Source organism: Alosa pseudoharengus, unplaced genomic scaffold (genome assembly GCF_046254945.1).
Source record: "Alosa pseudoharengus isolate Yale_2024_CS ecotype anadromous, Long Island Sound unplaced genomic scaffold, YU_APseudo_1.1 YU_APseudo_1.1_scf_6, whole genome shotgun sequence".
Taxonomy (NCBI): domain Eukaryota; kingdom Metazoa; phylum Chordata; class Actinopteri; order Clupeiformes; family Clupeidae; genus Alosa; species Alosa pseudoharengus.
The window spans coordinates 9966294-9982323 of record NW_027468848.1 but is presented as its reverse complement, the minus strand read 5'-3'; the positions used below and the strand labels follow the sequence as shown (position 1 = coordinate 9982323).

Below are 16030 nucleotides of genomic sequence, written 5' to 3'. Positions count from 1 at the left end.
AGCAATGCACTTGCACCCCGTTATCACCAGGTCATGTAGCTGTCAAAAATCACCCAATAATTGGTTTTGAGTTTCAAAAGCCAAGTCTAAGTTCATCCAGTTTTCTCTTCTCCTCCATCAGACTCCTGTCACTTCACACTGGATCCAAACACAGCACACAGAACCCTCCATCTGTCTGTTATCTGTCTGGCTCTCTGGGTGAAATCAGCAGTAGAAATACAAATGCTGATGATGCCCACGACTTCTCCAGAACATAAAACTGTCATGACTGGGTATTACAGCATTATTATTTTTTATATATGTAAATCTGCCAGACGCCTACTTGTCTTGGCCTTTTTCCTGCAATGGGCTGTAATGCTGATGCTGAGCATTTTCTTTACGTGTGTCCAACTATATTCAGACTTGAGTTCACAGAGTGAAAACATTTGTATTATACCTGACAGAAAATACTCATGACACAAAACTAAATGAACACACTAAAATACACACATCATGAATATAACCTCAGTCTTGATTTATGCCTGGCTCCTACAGTACAGCTCATTTTACTCCTTGCTGTGCAGACTTTGAGGCACATAGTACAACATATCTCCACTAGATGGCAGCACCATCACAGCTGATATCCAACTATGAATAGCTGCCCTGCGCCCGTCTGCACATGCATTTTGTCGCTTCTGAGTCGGTGGCTTTACATGAATGCGTCCCGAATTCCGATAGGCCTAACCTACTTTTTTCCAATTATCTAGTTTGAGGGGAAAGTATTTTAGAGTTTAATTTCCTTTCCTTTCATATTTGGGATGTTTTCACTTTTTCTTATCCATGGGAAACTCACAATTAAAGCAATAAATTAGAGATGTAGGCTATACAGCTCATGTTAGTATTTTATAATAGGTCACATTATGTTTGCAGCTTGTCATGTTATTAATTATTCATGATTAACAAAAGTGGGCTGGCACTTTACGTTCTGCACGCAACAAGGAAGCTGTGAACACTCAGAAGAAACGAAAGTGAAAGAAAATTGTTGCTCAACAGCTTCTCGTAGGCTAGTGTATGTTAGCACGTAACGAAAATGGCAGAGGCGATTTCAAGTAACGAAGACATTTTAATGTGCTCGATTTGTTTGGATCTACTGAAGGATCCAGTGACTCTTCACTGTGGACACAATTACTGCACGGGCTGCATTAAGGGTTGCTGGGACCAGGAAGACCAGAAGAGAGTTTACAGCTGCCCACAATGCAGACAGACTTTCGCTCCAAGACCCGTTTTAAACAAAAATAATGTTATTGCAGAGCTTGTGGAACAACTAAGGAAGACCAGAATGCACGCTACCCCTCCTGCTCTATCTACTGCTGGACCTGGAGATGTAGAGTGTGATGTCTGTACCGGGAGAAAACCCAAAGCCGCGAAGTCCTGTTTGGATTGTCTGTTGTCTTACTGTGGAACTCACTTCAAAGCTCATAATGAACTTAATCCAGGAAGAAACCACTCAGTGATTGATGCCACAGGCCAGCTACAGGAGAGGATCTGCTCTGAACATAAGAAAGTTTTAGAAATATTTTGTCGTACTGATCAGATTAGTATCTGCCTTATGTGCACGATGGACGAACATAAAGGCCATGACACAGTCACAGCTGCTGCAGAATGGAAAAACAAACAGGTGAGTACTGGAGTTACACTTGTGTTTTCATTTCATTTGAAAGGTGTGATACACAAATAATGTGTTTTTAACAGGAACATTATACTTCTTAAAGTTTACTGATTTTTTGCAGACTCTTGTTCTCATTAGAGAACTCACAAACCAGAAAATCATTAGCAGGTGCAAAGTGCAAAATGTTGTATAACCTGTTAAACATTGACATGGCAGCATCAACCTGAATGTGATATGGCATAAAAGATCCGATATTACAGGTTCTGACCCAGCTTGATTTGTGTTTAATGCTTTAAACCAGTTCTCCAACTGAAAAGAGTTAATGTTGTTTATATTACCTGTTCATCAAGAAATAGCAATGGGCTATTTGTAATCATTGTTTTGATAAATAAATAGGAAGCATAGTTGAGTTTGTCTGTATTTCTATAAACAGAAGCAGTTGGGGCAGACCCAGAGGAGATTCCAGCAGAGAATCCAGGAGAGAGAGAAGGAGCTGCAGGAGCTGAAGAAGGCTGTGGAGACTCTCAAGGTGAGAAGATAACAGCAGACTGATGAAGGTTTCAAATGTTACCGTCATTAATATCACAGATCTTGGATACCCATAACATCAATACTCAGAATGACTTTAGTTTGATCCTTTTGCATAATGGTGGATATAAGAACAGACACATGCAAAATCAATAGACATTAGGAATTAAGCTGCAAAATCAATAACATGAATGCTTAATCCTCAGGATCAAAATTGGCAGTACTGTAAAAAGTTCTAATTATCGGGTCCAATTAAGCCTGTGATATAACTGCTGAGTTCTGGGGGATGAAAGAGTCAACATTAGCAGTATCAAGTTCTAATTCCACCTTCTTGTGTCAGATTGTAGTGAGCCCAGTGAGTGAGTCTCTGCTGCCATCTCTACAGCACACAAAGAACCACTGACACCATGAAACACTTTCAGCTTCACCTCCCTCTGTGTGTCTCCTGCCCTCCTCTTTGTGTGTCTCCTAACAGAGCTCTGCACAGACAGCAGTGGAGGACAGTGAGAGGATCTTTACTGAGATGATCCGCTCCATTGAGAGAAGGCGCTCTGAGGTGACAGAGCTGATCAGAGCTCAGGAGAAGGCTGAGGTGAGTCAGGCTGAAGGACTCCTGAAGCGACTGGAGCAGGAGATTGCTGAGTTGAAGAGGAGAGATGCTGAACTGGAGCAACTTTCACACACAGAGGATCACATCCATTTCCTCAAGGTAACATTTGATCTGAACATTCTGATCCTGAAACTGAACATAAATGTAAAGAATAAGACAAAATATTGAGTTGATAGTTTATGTGAAATATATGACATAAGTCCAAACACCAACAGTGTGTAATACAAATCTGTATCTGAGCTGTATGATGTGTGATGAGGTAACACATAGATTGTATTGCTTTACATGCAGTATGTACAGTATGTATCTAACATGTACACACACCTAAACACACTAATGCACACACACACTAAACCAACTGATGAACTTCATTATGTCTGCAGCATTTGGGGGAAACAGCCCTGACTGAAAATCTGGGACCCCGGATTCTGTCGAACTTAGGCTATATGGTGCATTGTCACTTTAAGGTCGTTCAGTCTAAGCTTTCTCATAAAACCCAGCTCTTGTAAGATATAAGGCTAATCCATAAACTCTAGCCTTGTTCGTTTGTGCCACATTGATACCACAATATTAACAATACTATGCATAATATTAAGTTGTTATAAGCAGTTATAAGTTTTAAAAGGGAATATCAACAATGACACCTGGAACCTGCCAGTCTATCTCTCTCTCTCTGGTGTGCACTCAAGATGCGATTCCCAATTTATTGGAGTAAGTAACCTACAAGTCCTTGCATGTAACAGGAAGTTGGTGCATTTTGACATCATACACATTCTGAAAGAGAGAAAAGCAGTTAGCAGTAAAGCTATTTAGGGCTATTTGCTACATTTTGGTACCCCCTCTGTCCCTTGGTGCCCTTGTGCTTGATGCGCGTGCTGAATACAATGTTGAAACATTTCCTATAGTTTCTTACCTATATTTGCCCTGATGCACTTGTTGACACAGACACACGCACTCGCTTTGGACTCCTTTCCCTGCTGCTGTCCCTTTTTATATTAGCCTACAGAGCAACTGGGACAGGCGCGTGTAACTAAGTGTAAAGTGGGGTCTTGGTCTGTGGTTGCGTGGCAGTTGCTAGGTAATAATGTGAACTCTATATTTGCTGCCAATCAACACAAAGCATGGTTTTTATGTCTGTGTACATAAACACAACAAGAACAAAGACCAAGAACAAGAACAAAACCGTTTGAAATTAGCAGAAATTATAATTTAAGTTAATTTTAGAGATGCACCGATATGGAATTTTAGGGCCGATAACGATAACCGATATTTATTGGTTTGTACCGATACGATAACCGATGATATTACTCTTGAAAAAAATTGTGAAAAGTGATTTGGGGAAAGCATTTAATAAGCATAATTGTATTGCAGTAATTTTACCTACCACCAAATGATGGACAGAACTCATAATAGTCCTAAATAGTACAGCAGTCAACATAACAGTAGCCTAGCCCTACAGTATGTGTGGCTCCTTTAAGTGAACCTGACGTCAGTGAATTGCGAGTGAGTGGCTAGAGAGTATGAATCGTTTTCATTTAGGACTAAACACTCATAAACGGCTCAGCTGGGAATAAGCTGCTACAGTATAGCGACTAGGGGTGTAACGGTTCATGTATTCGTATTGAACCGAAACGGTACGGGCGTCACGGTTCGGTGCATGAATTTACACGGAGAATACACGGTATAAAAATACATAAAACTCGTGTGCGCATTAATTAATGTAATGCGCAATTACTGTTAAGTAGCGAGAGTTACGGGAGTTCTTTAGCGACACCTAACGCTAATCTGTAGCCTCGCCTTAGCTCTGAAGCTCTGATTGGCGCCTATGTTTTTTTTGTCAGGTCGTCGGTCGAGTCCGTCAGTCATTAGCAGCACTAAGGTTAGACCCACAAGAGTTAGAGGATCCGCTGGTCTCTTTAATATCGCAAGTTTGAGAACTTCAGTTACAGTAACGTTAGTACAGGCGAAAGAGTGGTGGATAAGATGAAACTGTGTGTCGGCGTTGTTCAGCAGTTGTTGGGTATGTGAGTGGAAAAAATGCTACACATATTCGAAGCCATCACCCAGATGATGTAGGCTACCAATCACTGAAACGAGGGGAAAAAACGTCCCCTGCGCTTCAGCAGCCTTTGGATACACATACAAATAGGGCCAAAACCTATGGCTTAAATTAAATGATTTCGTAATGACAGAAAGCTATGTAAATCGCGTGGTAATTACCTTTAAGTTGGGATAACTTGTAACTTCTCACATGAGGAGCTGGTAGTGTTAAGTGCATAGACAGTAAAATAAAGTGACAACGCTAACCAGGCTAATAAACAGACCATGCTACGGTGAGTTAACGTCAAAGGGCAGTCACGTGACTTCTAGTTGTAGTCTTTATGAAATGAAAGGAGCAATTTCGTTTTTTTTTTTAAAAGGCAAAATAGTGTGATATTTTCAGTTAGTAGGCTAGATTATTACTTTACACACAATAAAAAAAATATTGAGGCAACTTGTAGACCCTTCCATATACAACTAAACACAGATGTTGAAGGTCTTGCTTAAGTGGATTTTTAAAAATATTTTTTCTATGTAATTTGCACTTTCAGAAATAAGAGATGCTGTAGGCCTATTTTCAGTTTTATAGCTGATTGTCTTATTTTGTTTACAAGTTACAGATGGAGCCTGGGTACTTATTGTACTGTTTAGCCTATCTTACACACTTCAGGCTGTTGCAGATAACTCAGGGAAGAGACTGTATGACACTAGGTGGTACAGCCTGAGACATGTACAAAAAAAAAAAATGCTTTTTGCATTTTTGTTTTGCTTTTCCCTCCATTGTACCGAACTCGTACCGAACCGTGATGTCCGAACCGAGGTATGAACCGAACCGTGACTTCTGTGTACCGTTACACCCCTAATAGCGACCAAATCAGAGTTTGTGAGGGAAACTTAGGTTTAGTTTCAACTGCGGGTAACTGAATAAAGCTGCAACTCCTCAGACTGTATCTTATGTCCGTCTACTCTGTTGCGCACAACCTGCTGCAGCAGAAATGAAGGGTTAGCCCCGAGGTTTGTACTCGTCCCATTAACGAGTTTGTTTATTTGTTTCCCCGACCAGCGCGGTAAAGTGCAAACACATCAGCACAACACGACTCTAGATAGGGCTGAGCTCCGCTCTGGTAAGGTTAAATGGCGGATCATTCACGAGAGGATTTTGAGATGCACAGATTCCCAAATGAACGCATATCCACAGATTTTGTTAGAGTGGTGAAATACATTCACACCGCTGACATTATATTGAGGAAAAAGTATAGCCAACCAAGCTCAAGTAGCTCAGTGTAGCCAGACGGACCTTACGTAGGCCTAAATTAGGACTTTAAAAAATATCGGCGCAAATTATCGGCCAGAATTCTGTTATCGGACCGATAATAATAATTTCATTTTTTCACTTATCGGCCAATAATATATCGGCCGCCGATATATCGTGCATCCCTAGTTAATTTTCACCAAAAACCGGGACAATTCGTGTACTGGGAAATATTATTAATTATCCGGGACAGTCACTCAAAAAAGAGAACAATCCCGGGAAATCCAGTGCATGTGGCAGCCCTATCCTTGCAGTACAGTTCCAACCAGCATGACATTCATAATAAACTGTCTCAACTCTTATATTTTTCTCCGTAGAATATTCCATCCTTCCGAGACCCTACTCGCTCTACAGACTTACCCAGCATGACCTTCAACCCAAGTGTCTCTTTTGATGCTGTGAAGGAATCTGTCTCTGCAGTGAAGGTGCAGCTGGAGGAGAAACTGGGTGGCATCTTCAAGCAGGAAGTAGCCAAGATATCTGCAGCAGGTTGGACAATCATCTAGAATGGACACAATGACGAACTACTTTTATACACTGTTATGTTCTAACACAATTTGACTCTGTATGTTATGTGTCTCTCAACAGTGGCACATATCCAGATCATCCAGTCTTTAGAATGTGAGTCTGTTATTAAGTTGCATTCCCATCTTCAGCTGAAATAAAAGTTCCTTCCAGAGCTAACAGGCCTGTCCCAAATGTTAAAAACAAACATTTCCCAAAAGGAGGAGTACACACAAGATAATATGCAAAGCAAGATGTGTGTTGGTTTGTTCTGCTGATCCTGGGTGAATGAGTGTCTCTGTGTTGGTTCCCAGATGCTGATCCTGAACTCCCAGTCAGAAGAACAAACAGTAAGGAGGTGCTGCCACCATTAAGTGAGTCTGTACTCTCTGATTCTAACAGCCTCTAAGGCTTTGTATCTGGGGTCTAGCAACAGAATGATACTCACTGAATCTCACTGAATCTTTTCATCTTTAAAACATTCTTTCAGATATCAAACCTACTGTATAGAGGCATGGGGGTGTGGCTGGGCCCTAGAGTTTGAAATGAAGGCCCTTTAGATGTTTAAATGGATTAATAACAACAAACAAAAGCAGAAGCTCAGAGATCAGAGATGGAGTTAGAATTCAGCTTTAACAAACAGTAACTTTATAATTTACTCCAAACCACTAGATTACACCCATTACTTCTGCAGTTGTCTTGTGATATTAATGAACTGATTGTGGTGGTTAGAACAGAAGGTCCTCTAAACATACCCCTACCCTCCTAATGAAGATGAGGTCCTCTAAACATGCCCCTACCCTCCTAATGAAGATGAGTGCCTCTAAACATGCCCCTACCCTCCTAATGAAGATGAGGTCCTCTAAACATGCCCCTACCCTCCTAATGAAGATAAGGACCTCTAAACATGCCCCTACCCTCCTAATGAAGATGAGGGCATCTAAACATGCCCCTACCCTCCTAATGAAGATAAGGGACTCGTCAGTGGGAGGTTGGAGGCCTTTAAGATTTAAGCAGCTGGGAACTCATAATGCCACATAACCTTCTTTATACAATCTCTACTGATGTGATTTGAAAATGAATATGCTGGTATCAATATATATTCTCTTCATACTGCAAAATCTAAGTGTTTGGTAGTAAAGTGATATGTTCTGTTTCAGTGTCTGATGTCCAGGCTGCTTATTCTGAACCAGTGACCAGAGAGGAGCTCTTGCAGTGTAAGTTGGACACATACAGTACATGCACAACTACAAAGGTCACTAACCACACACACACACACACAGTAACTTTAAATAAACACACACACACACACACACACACACACATATGCACACACACACAGTAACATGACTGTAAATACACACACACACACACACACACACACACACACACAAACAAACAAACAAACAAACACATACACACACAGGCACACACACACACACACATACAGGCACATACACACACACAGGAACATACACACGCACACATACACACACGCACACACATACACACCCGCACACACACACACACACGCACACACACCAGGGTTGTGTACAATTCAAATTGCAATTCGTCTTCCTGTTTGCTACCTCAATTGAAATGCAAGTGAAATTCAAGAATTTAATTGGAATTTAAGAGCCAGTTTCAATTCAGTTCTGGAATTTTGCACAATCCTGACACACACACACACACACACAAAGGCACATACACACACACACAGGCACATACACACACACACACACACACACAGGCTCATAACCATACACACACACACAAGCACATACACATACAGGCACTACACACACACACACACACACACACAGACACACACACACACTGGGGCAGTCGTGGCCTACTGGTTAGGGCTTCAGGCTTGTAACCGAAGGGTTTCCCCGACCAGTAGGACAAATGTGGGCGGGGGAAGTTGTTGAGCACTGCTGTCCCATGCCCACATCCACGGCTGAAGTGCCCTTGAGCAAGGCACCTAACCCCTCACTGCTCCCCGAGCGCTGCTGTAGCTGATGCAGGCAGCTCACTGCTCCGGGTTAGTGTGTGCTTCACCTCACTGTGTGCTGTGTGTGTTTCACCAATTCACGGATTGGGTTAAATGCAGAGAGCAAATATCCCTCACAGGATCAAAAGAGTATATATACTTATACTTATTGCAATACACAAATACAAGTCTAAGTGTGTCGTCAGTGGGTTGGCACACACACACACACACACACACAGGCACATACACACACACACAGACACACACACACACGGACACAGGCACATACACACACATAAACACACACACACACATATATACTGTATACACACATACACACACACACACACACACACACACACACACACTGTACACACACACACACACACACACACACACACACACACACACACACACACTGTACACACACACACACACAGACACTGTGATACACAATTACTAGTCTAATTCTCTCTTCTCCTCCATCAGACTCCTGTCACTTCACACTGGATCCAAACACAGCATACAGAGACCTCCATCTGTCTGAGGGGAACAGGAGGGTGGAGAGGAGAGATGAGCTCCAGTCATATCCTGATCATCCAGAGAGATTTGATGATTGGGGTCAGGTGCTGTGTAGAGAGGGTGTGTCTGGACGCTGCTACTGGGAGGTGGAGAGGAGTGGGGAGGTATATATAGCAGTCTCATATAAAAGCATCAGCAGGAAAGGATGGGGTGTTGAGTGTTTTTTTGGAGGTAATGATCAGTCCTGGATCCTGCTCCCCTACAGCTCCTACTCCTCTTTCTGTCACAATCGTAAACAGACTGATCTCCCTCTCGGGGCCAGCTCCAGAATAGGAGTGTATGTGGATCACAGGGCAGGATCTCTGGCCTTCTACAGCATCTCTGACACAATGACCCTCCTGCACAGAGTCCAGACCACATTCACTCACACACTCTACCCTGGGTTTTGGATAAGCACTGATTCATCAGTGAAGCTGTTGTGATCCACACTGTATACAGCAGGACATAAATGTAAAGACCCCAGATACAGATAGATGCTGACCAGATATGTAACACGTGTGTGGTGGTGGGGCATTACGTGATGTGGACTAGAAGTGGATATTTATGAGCTTGTACTCAAGAGATTAAAAAGAGATGTTTGGTGTATGATGAAATATACACTTTTTGTTGCAACATAGCTGATATGGCTGCCCCAAAAGACTTGCATACAAAATGTACCATATGTATGGGATGTTATGGTGGATGTTGCATTTATTTTTTAATAAATAGCCCTCATGATCACTACTGTTGACGGAGTATATTTCATATTTTTGAGTCATGTAATCAATGAAAATAATCCATGTTTGTTTCTGAAACCTTTTATAATTGTTTGTTCAAATTGTTGAAATTGTTTGAATAAATAATAAATTGTCTGGGGGTTAGACATCAGTGCATGATGTGGGATAGTGTGTGTGTCAGTCTGAAACTAGGATCAAAAGGTCAGATCAGTCCTGGAGTTTGGTCCTCTCTGGCTCTGGCTCCTCATTCAGGCACAGTAATGAAGAGACACAACTCCCTCTAGTGGCCAGATACCAGAATGGGAGTGTGTGTGGATCACAGGGCAGGAACTGTCAGAATCTCTGACACAATGACCCTCCTGTCCAGACCACATTCACTGACACACTCTACCCTTGGCTTGGCTAGGTCCTATATCAGCAGTGAAGTTATTGTGACTCAGTTACATACAGATGCTCTTAGCGCTACACACACACTCATGTACAGATTGTAGTAGTTCATACAGTGTACGGTAATATAAGTATAAGTATACTCTTTTGATCCCGTGAGGGAAATTTGGTCTCTGCATTTATCCCAATCCGTGAATTAGTGAAACACACTCAGCACACAGTGAACACACAGTGAGGTGAAGCACACACTAATCCCGGCGCAGTGAGCTGCCTGCATCAACGGCGGCGCTCGGGGAGCAGTGAGGAGTTAGGTGCCTTGCTCAAGGGCACTTCAGCCGTGCCCACTGGTCGGGGTTACAGGTCCAGAGTGCTAACCATGGGCCACGCTGCCCCAAATGATAGCAGTACTAGAGTAAATACGGTAATGGTATTGGCCACTCTCGCCTTGGGCATTTCTGTATCAGAACTGAAGCACAAAGTAAACTGCACTACCGTGGCTCCATGTCTCCGTGTGCTATTATTCATGCACAAATACTACACAGATCATCTCATCATAGCACATCATGGGATAGTAGCTCTACACACACACACACATACACACTCATGCACAGATCACATCCCATCACATCCCATACAGGCTAGTAGCGCTACACACACTCATGCACAGATCACATCCCATTACAGGTTATTAGCGCTACACACACACTCATGCACAGATCACATCCCATCACAGGTCGCTGCATCAGCACCATCATGGCCAAGAAGTTCCACCCCGAGCACTTCGTCTGCACCTTCTGCCTCAAGCAGCTCAACAAGGGCACCTTCAAGGAGCAGAACCACAAGCCATACTGCCAGGGCTGCTTCATCAAGCTCTTCAGCTAGAGCCCAACACCAAGGAGCAGAACGACAAGCCAAGCCAGGATGAGTTACGTGATCATGTCCTTCCCCGTGAGCATGTGTGAGATTATAAAGACGATCGATTTACAATAATGAAGGGCATGTCTGTTCCTTTACATAAGAGACACATGTTTTCAGGTTACAGTCTGCAGGCAAAGTCTTAGGATTTTTTCACTATATTTTTGTTATAATGTTCTAATAACCACTCAAAATATGATTACATCTTCCTCTTGTGTCTTGTAACACTGATGCCTTTAAACGGCGGGAACTTCATCAGCTGATGTTAGTCCTCACACACTAAAATATATATGCTCATATTCTTTCCATCTCAGAGGTAACACAATACTGCAAAACTGAAGCTGCTGTTTAGCTGAACATTTTTCATCACTGATACGTTTTCTTTTTTGTTTGTTTGTTTATTGTTTTAGTGTGCAAGTCTTAACCATGTTGAGTGTTGAAATCCTCCCAGGAGTATTTGAGTGACATGGCTGTTTGCGAAAGCCATTGTATGTAACAAAATATTAATCGGCATTAATCCTAAAGCAGCACCAAAAAATTAGATGCTTGAAATCCTTGTATTCTTCCAAATTGTGCATTTAATTGGCCAGGATGTGAAACGCCTCACTTGCAATATTCATTTTCATCTTGTGAAGCGTTATGATGTCATTTGTCAGTAGGTTTTCAGGTCACTTATGGAATTACAGTACATGTATGTATTAAAGCACAAATAAAGTACATTTTGCTACCTTGTGGCATTGCATGGTTGTCATGGAGACAAGTTGTGCTGGATCAGCTGCAGTCCATCTCCAGGGATGGCACTGGGGAGCCCACGGAGGAGCTGGAGATTAATGGCGTTTACAAACGGAAGTTCAGGAGGAGCGTGACGGAATTTGCCACGCCTCCTTCTTCATCTGCCAGGTAACTTATTTTTGCAGTCTACCTGCCGAAGCAACAGCATTGGCTTAACTTTGCTCACAACCCACCACCTCCCCTCACACCTCCAGTCCTCCTTAGGTGAGAATAAAGGGGTGTATGACTCTACAATATTGTGTATACATTATTATGACACAATAAAAAGGTCTGTGGTGTAGATAGAAATAGAAGCACCATATAGTGCACTCTACCCTCAGGCAGTACATGTAAAAGGCCTATTTTAATGGGGCATCTTCTGCACTGCCTGTTATTATTGTGTTGCTTGACCGCTGGTATTCTGTCAAGAACCCTGAACTTAAAATAAACAAACTGCACAGGTGTGCCTAGGTGCAGATACAAATAAACAAACTGCACAGGTGTGTCTGGGTGCAGATGCAAATAAACAAACTGCACAGGTGTGTCTGGGTGCAGATGCAAATAAACAAACTGCACAGGTGTGCCTAGGTGCAGATACAAATAAACAAACTGCACAGGTGTGTCTGGGTGCAGATGCAAATAAACAAACTGCACAGGTGTGCCTGGGTGCAGATACAAATAAACAAACTACTGCCCACTTAGTGCACTTAGTCACACCTGAACAGCGCTGCCCACTTAGTGCCTCTATCACACCTGAACGGCTCACTTTACCACTTGTACAGCAATGCACTTGCACCCCGTTATCACCAGGTCATATAGCTGTCAAAAAACACCCACTGGACTTCAAACAGCAAATATCAGGGAATTGGGTTTGAGTTTCAAATGTAAGTTCATCCAGTTTTCCTCCATCAGACTCCTGTCACTTCACACTGTTTCCACACACAGCACACAGAAACCTCCATCTGTCTGCTATCTGTCTGGCTCTCTGGGGGAAATCAGCAGTTAGAAATACAAATGCTGCTGATGCCCACGACTTCTCCAGACCACAACACTGCCACCTGTTGACATGACTGGGTATTACAGCACTGATATGTGAGCTGACACACGTTCACAAGATAAGCAGTGGGGGGCTCACAGATATCAACAAACCCATAATAAAGAAATGGGGAAATAGAAAAAAGAAATGTATAATGATTTTGTTGTTGTTGTTGTTCTTTTATGTAAATCTGCCAAACGCCTACTTGTCTTGGCCTTTTTCCTGTAATGGGCTGTAATGCTGATGCTGTATATTTTCTTTGTGTGTGTCCGACTGTATTCAGACTTGAGTTCACAGAGTGAAATCATTTGTACCATATAGGTATACCTAACAGAAAATACTCATGACACAAAACTGTTAAGGCCTTGCTGGTCATTCCCAGTATTACACCTTTTCTAATGCCTGTTTGGGCTCTGCCCCTTTCGTCTGTGCTGCCTTGTTCCCAATTTGCAGATCATGGAGTGTGCCCATTGGTGCTGGGAGTAATGGGTGGCCCTATAAAGGAGACCTCATGGGTAATGGACGCCCTCTGACTCTGACGCTCTGACGCTCTGGCCTGGTTCCTGGTCACTCCGTGGCTGCTCCGCTGGGGAGAGCCTTGGCCCGTAGCTCCTCGCACCGACGTTGCGTTTTACACTTTTGTTTGATCACCCCTAGACATACTTTGCATTACACTATCCTTTTTTTTATACACTATACTGACTTTATCTTTTTAATGTTAAAATAAACTTATATATTATTGAACATATCGCTACAGTGTGGTCTCCCATTTAATGTCACAGCTACTTTGAGCCAGGTGGTTGTGACAAAACTAAATAAACACACTAAAATACACACATCATGAATATAACCTCAGTCTTGATTTATGCCTGGCTCCTATACAGTACAGCTCATTTTACTACTTGCTGTGCAGACTTTGAGGCACATAGTACAACATATCTCCACTAGATGGCAGCACCATCACAGCTGATATCCAACTATGAATAGCTGCCCTGCGACCGTCTGCCCATGCATTTTGTCACTTCTGAATCGGTGGCTTTACATGAATGCGTCCCGAATTCCGATAGGCCTAACCTACTTTTTTCAGTTATCTAGTTTGAGGGGAAAGTATTTTAGAGTTTAATTTCCTTTCAAATTTTGGATGTTTTCATATGTCCTTATCCATGGGAAACTCACAATGAAAACAATAATGTAGAAATATAGGCTATACAGCTGGTGTTAGTATTTTATAATACAGTAGGTCACATTATGTATGCAGCTTGTCATGATTAACTAAATGGACGGGCACTTTGACCCCGATCGGCACACAAGGAAGCAACACGCAGAAACGAAAGTGAAAGAAAATTGTTGCTCAACTGCTTCTTCTCGTAGGCTAGTGTTTGTTAGTACGTAAGGAAAATGGCAGAGGCGATTTCAAGTAACGAAGACATTTTAATGTGCTCGATTTGTTTGGATCTACTGAAGGATCCAGTGACTATTCTCTGTGGACACAATTACTGTATGGGCTGCATTAAGGGTTGCTGGGATCAAGAAGACCAGAAGAGAGTTTACAGCTGCCCACAATGCAGACAGACATTCGCTCCACGACCTGTTTTAAACAAAAATAATGTTGTTGCAGAGCTTGTGGAACAACTAAGGAAGACCAGAATGCAGGCTGCCCCTCCTGCTCTATCTACTGCTGGACCGGGAGAAGTGGAGTGTGATGTCTGTACCGGGAGAAAACTCAAAGCTGTGAAGTCCTGTTTGGAGTGTCTGGTGTCTTACTGTGAAACCCACTTCAAAGTTCACAATGATGCAAACCCGAGAAAACACTTAGTGGTTGATGCCACAGGCCAGCTACAGGAGAGGATCTGCTCTGAACATAAGAAAGTTTTAGAAATATTTTGTCGGACTGATCAGAGTTGTATCTGCTATCTGTGCACGATGGACGAACATAAAGGCCATGACACAGTCACAGCTGCTGCTGAATGGAAAAACAAACAGGTGACTACTGGAGCTACACTTGTGTCTTCATTTTATTTGAAAGGTCTGATACACAAATAATGTGTTTGTATTTAACAGGAACATTATACTTCTTAAAGTTTACTGATTTTTTTGCAGACTTGTTCTCATTAGAGAACTCACAAACCAGGAAGTCATTAGCAGGTGCAAAGTGCAAAATGTTGTATAACCTGTTAAACATTGACATGGCAGCATCAACCTGAATGTGATACGGAATGAAGGGTCCGATATTACAGGTTCTGACCCAGTTTGATTTGTGTTTAATGCTTTAAACCAGTTCTTCAACTGAAAAGAGTTGATGTTTATATTACCTGTTCATCAAGAAATAGCAATGGGCTATTTGTAATCATTGTTTTGATAAATAAATAGGAAGTATAGTTGAGTTTGTCTGTATTTCTATGAACAGAATCAGTTGGGGCAGACCCAGAGGAGATTCCAGCAGAGAATCCAGGAGAGAGAGAAGGAGCTGCAGGAGCTGAGGAAGGCTGTGGAGACTCTCAAGGTGAGAAGATAACAGCAGACTGATGAAGGTTTCAAATGTTACCGTCATTAATGTCACAGATCATGGATACCCATAATATCAATACTCAGAATTAATTTAGTTTTATCCTTTTGCTTAATGGTGGATATACTGTAATAGCAGACACATGCAAAATCGATAGACATTGATGCTTAATCCTCAGAGTCAAAATTGGCAGTACTGTAAATTATTCTAATTCTTGGCAAATTAAACCTGTGATATAACTGCTGAGGTCTGGGGGATGAAAGAGTCAACATTAGCAGTATAAAGTTTTAATTCCACCCTTTGGCTAGATTGTTGTGAGCCCAGTGAGTAACTGTGCCTCTGCTACCATCTCTACACAAACACACAAAGAACCACTGACACCATGAAACACTTTCAGCTTCACCTCCCTCTGTGTGTCTCCTGCCCTCCTCTTTGTGTGTCTCCTAACAGAGCTCTGCACAGACAGCAGTGGAGGACAGTGA

General features: G+C 42.3%; 2 protein-coding genes across 2 annotated transcripts; both read left to right on the top strand.

Moving 5' to 3' along the window:
* Positions 1-1069: 1069 nt before the first annotated feature.
* Positions 1070-9937, top strand: LOC143106529 (tripartite motif-containing protein 16-like). Its single transcript, XM_076270837.1, has 8 exons — positions 1070-1657; positions 2082-2177; positions 2652-2885; positions 6456-6627; positions 6727-6759; positions 6957-7016; positions 7803-7859; positions 9125-9937. Exons 1-8 carry the CDS (start codon positions 1070-1072, stop codon positions 9637-9639), a joined length of 1755 nt encoding a protein of 584 aa, XP_076126952.1. The 3' UTR covers positions 9640-9937.
* Positions 9938-14368: 4431 nt separating this feature from the next.
* On the top strand, positions 14369-16030 carry LOC143106519 (E3 ubiquitin/ISG15 ligase TRIM25-like). Its single transcript, XM_076270827.1, has 2 exons — positions 14369-15025; positions 15450-16030. The coding sequence occupies exons 1-2, from the start codon at positions 14441-14443 to the stop codon at positions 15555-15557; spliced, it is 693 nt and encodes a 230-aa protein (XP_076126942.1). The 5' UTR covers positions 14369-14440; the 3' UTR covers positions 15558-16030.

Excerpts from the sequence above, each read along its gene's own strand:
- LOC143106529 (XM_076270837.1), top strand. The coding sequence starts at position 1,070 with ATGGCAGAGGCGATTTCAAGTAACGAAGACATTTTAATGTGCTCGATT. Across the intron at positions 6,760-6,956 it reads GATCATCCAGTCTTTAGAAT|ATGCTGATCCTGAACTCCCA; the intron begins GTGAGTCTGTTA and ends GTTGGTTCCCAG. Across the intron at positions 7,860-9,124 it reads CAGAGAGGAGCTCTTGCAGT|ACTCCTGTCACTTCACACTG; the intron begins GTAAGTTGGACA and ends CTCCTCCATCAG.
- LOC143106519 (XM_076270827.1), top strand. The coding sequence starts at position 14,441 with ATGGCAGAGGCGATTTCAAGTAACGAAGACATTTTAATGTGCTCGATT. Across the intron at positions 15,026-15,449 it reads CTGAATGGAAAAACAAACAG|AATCAGTTGGGGCAGACCCA; the intron begins GTGACTACTGGA and ends TTCTATGAACAG.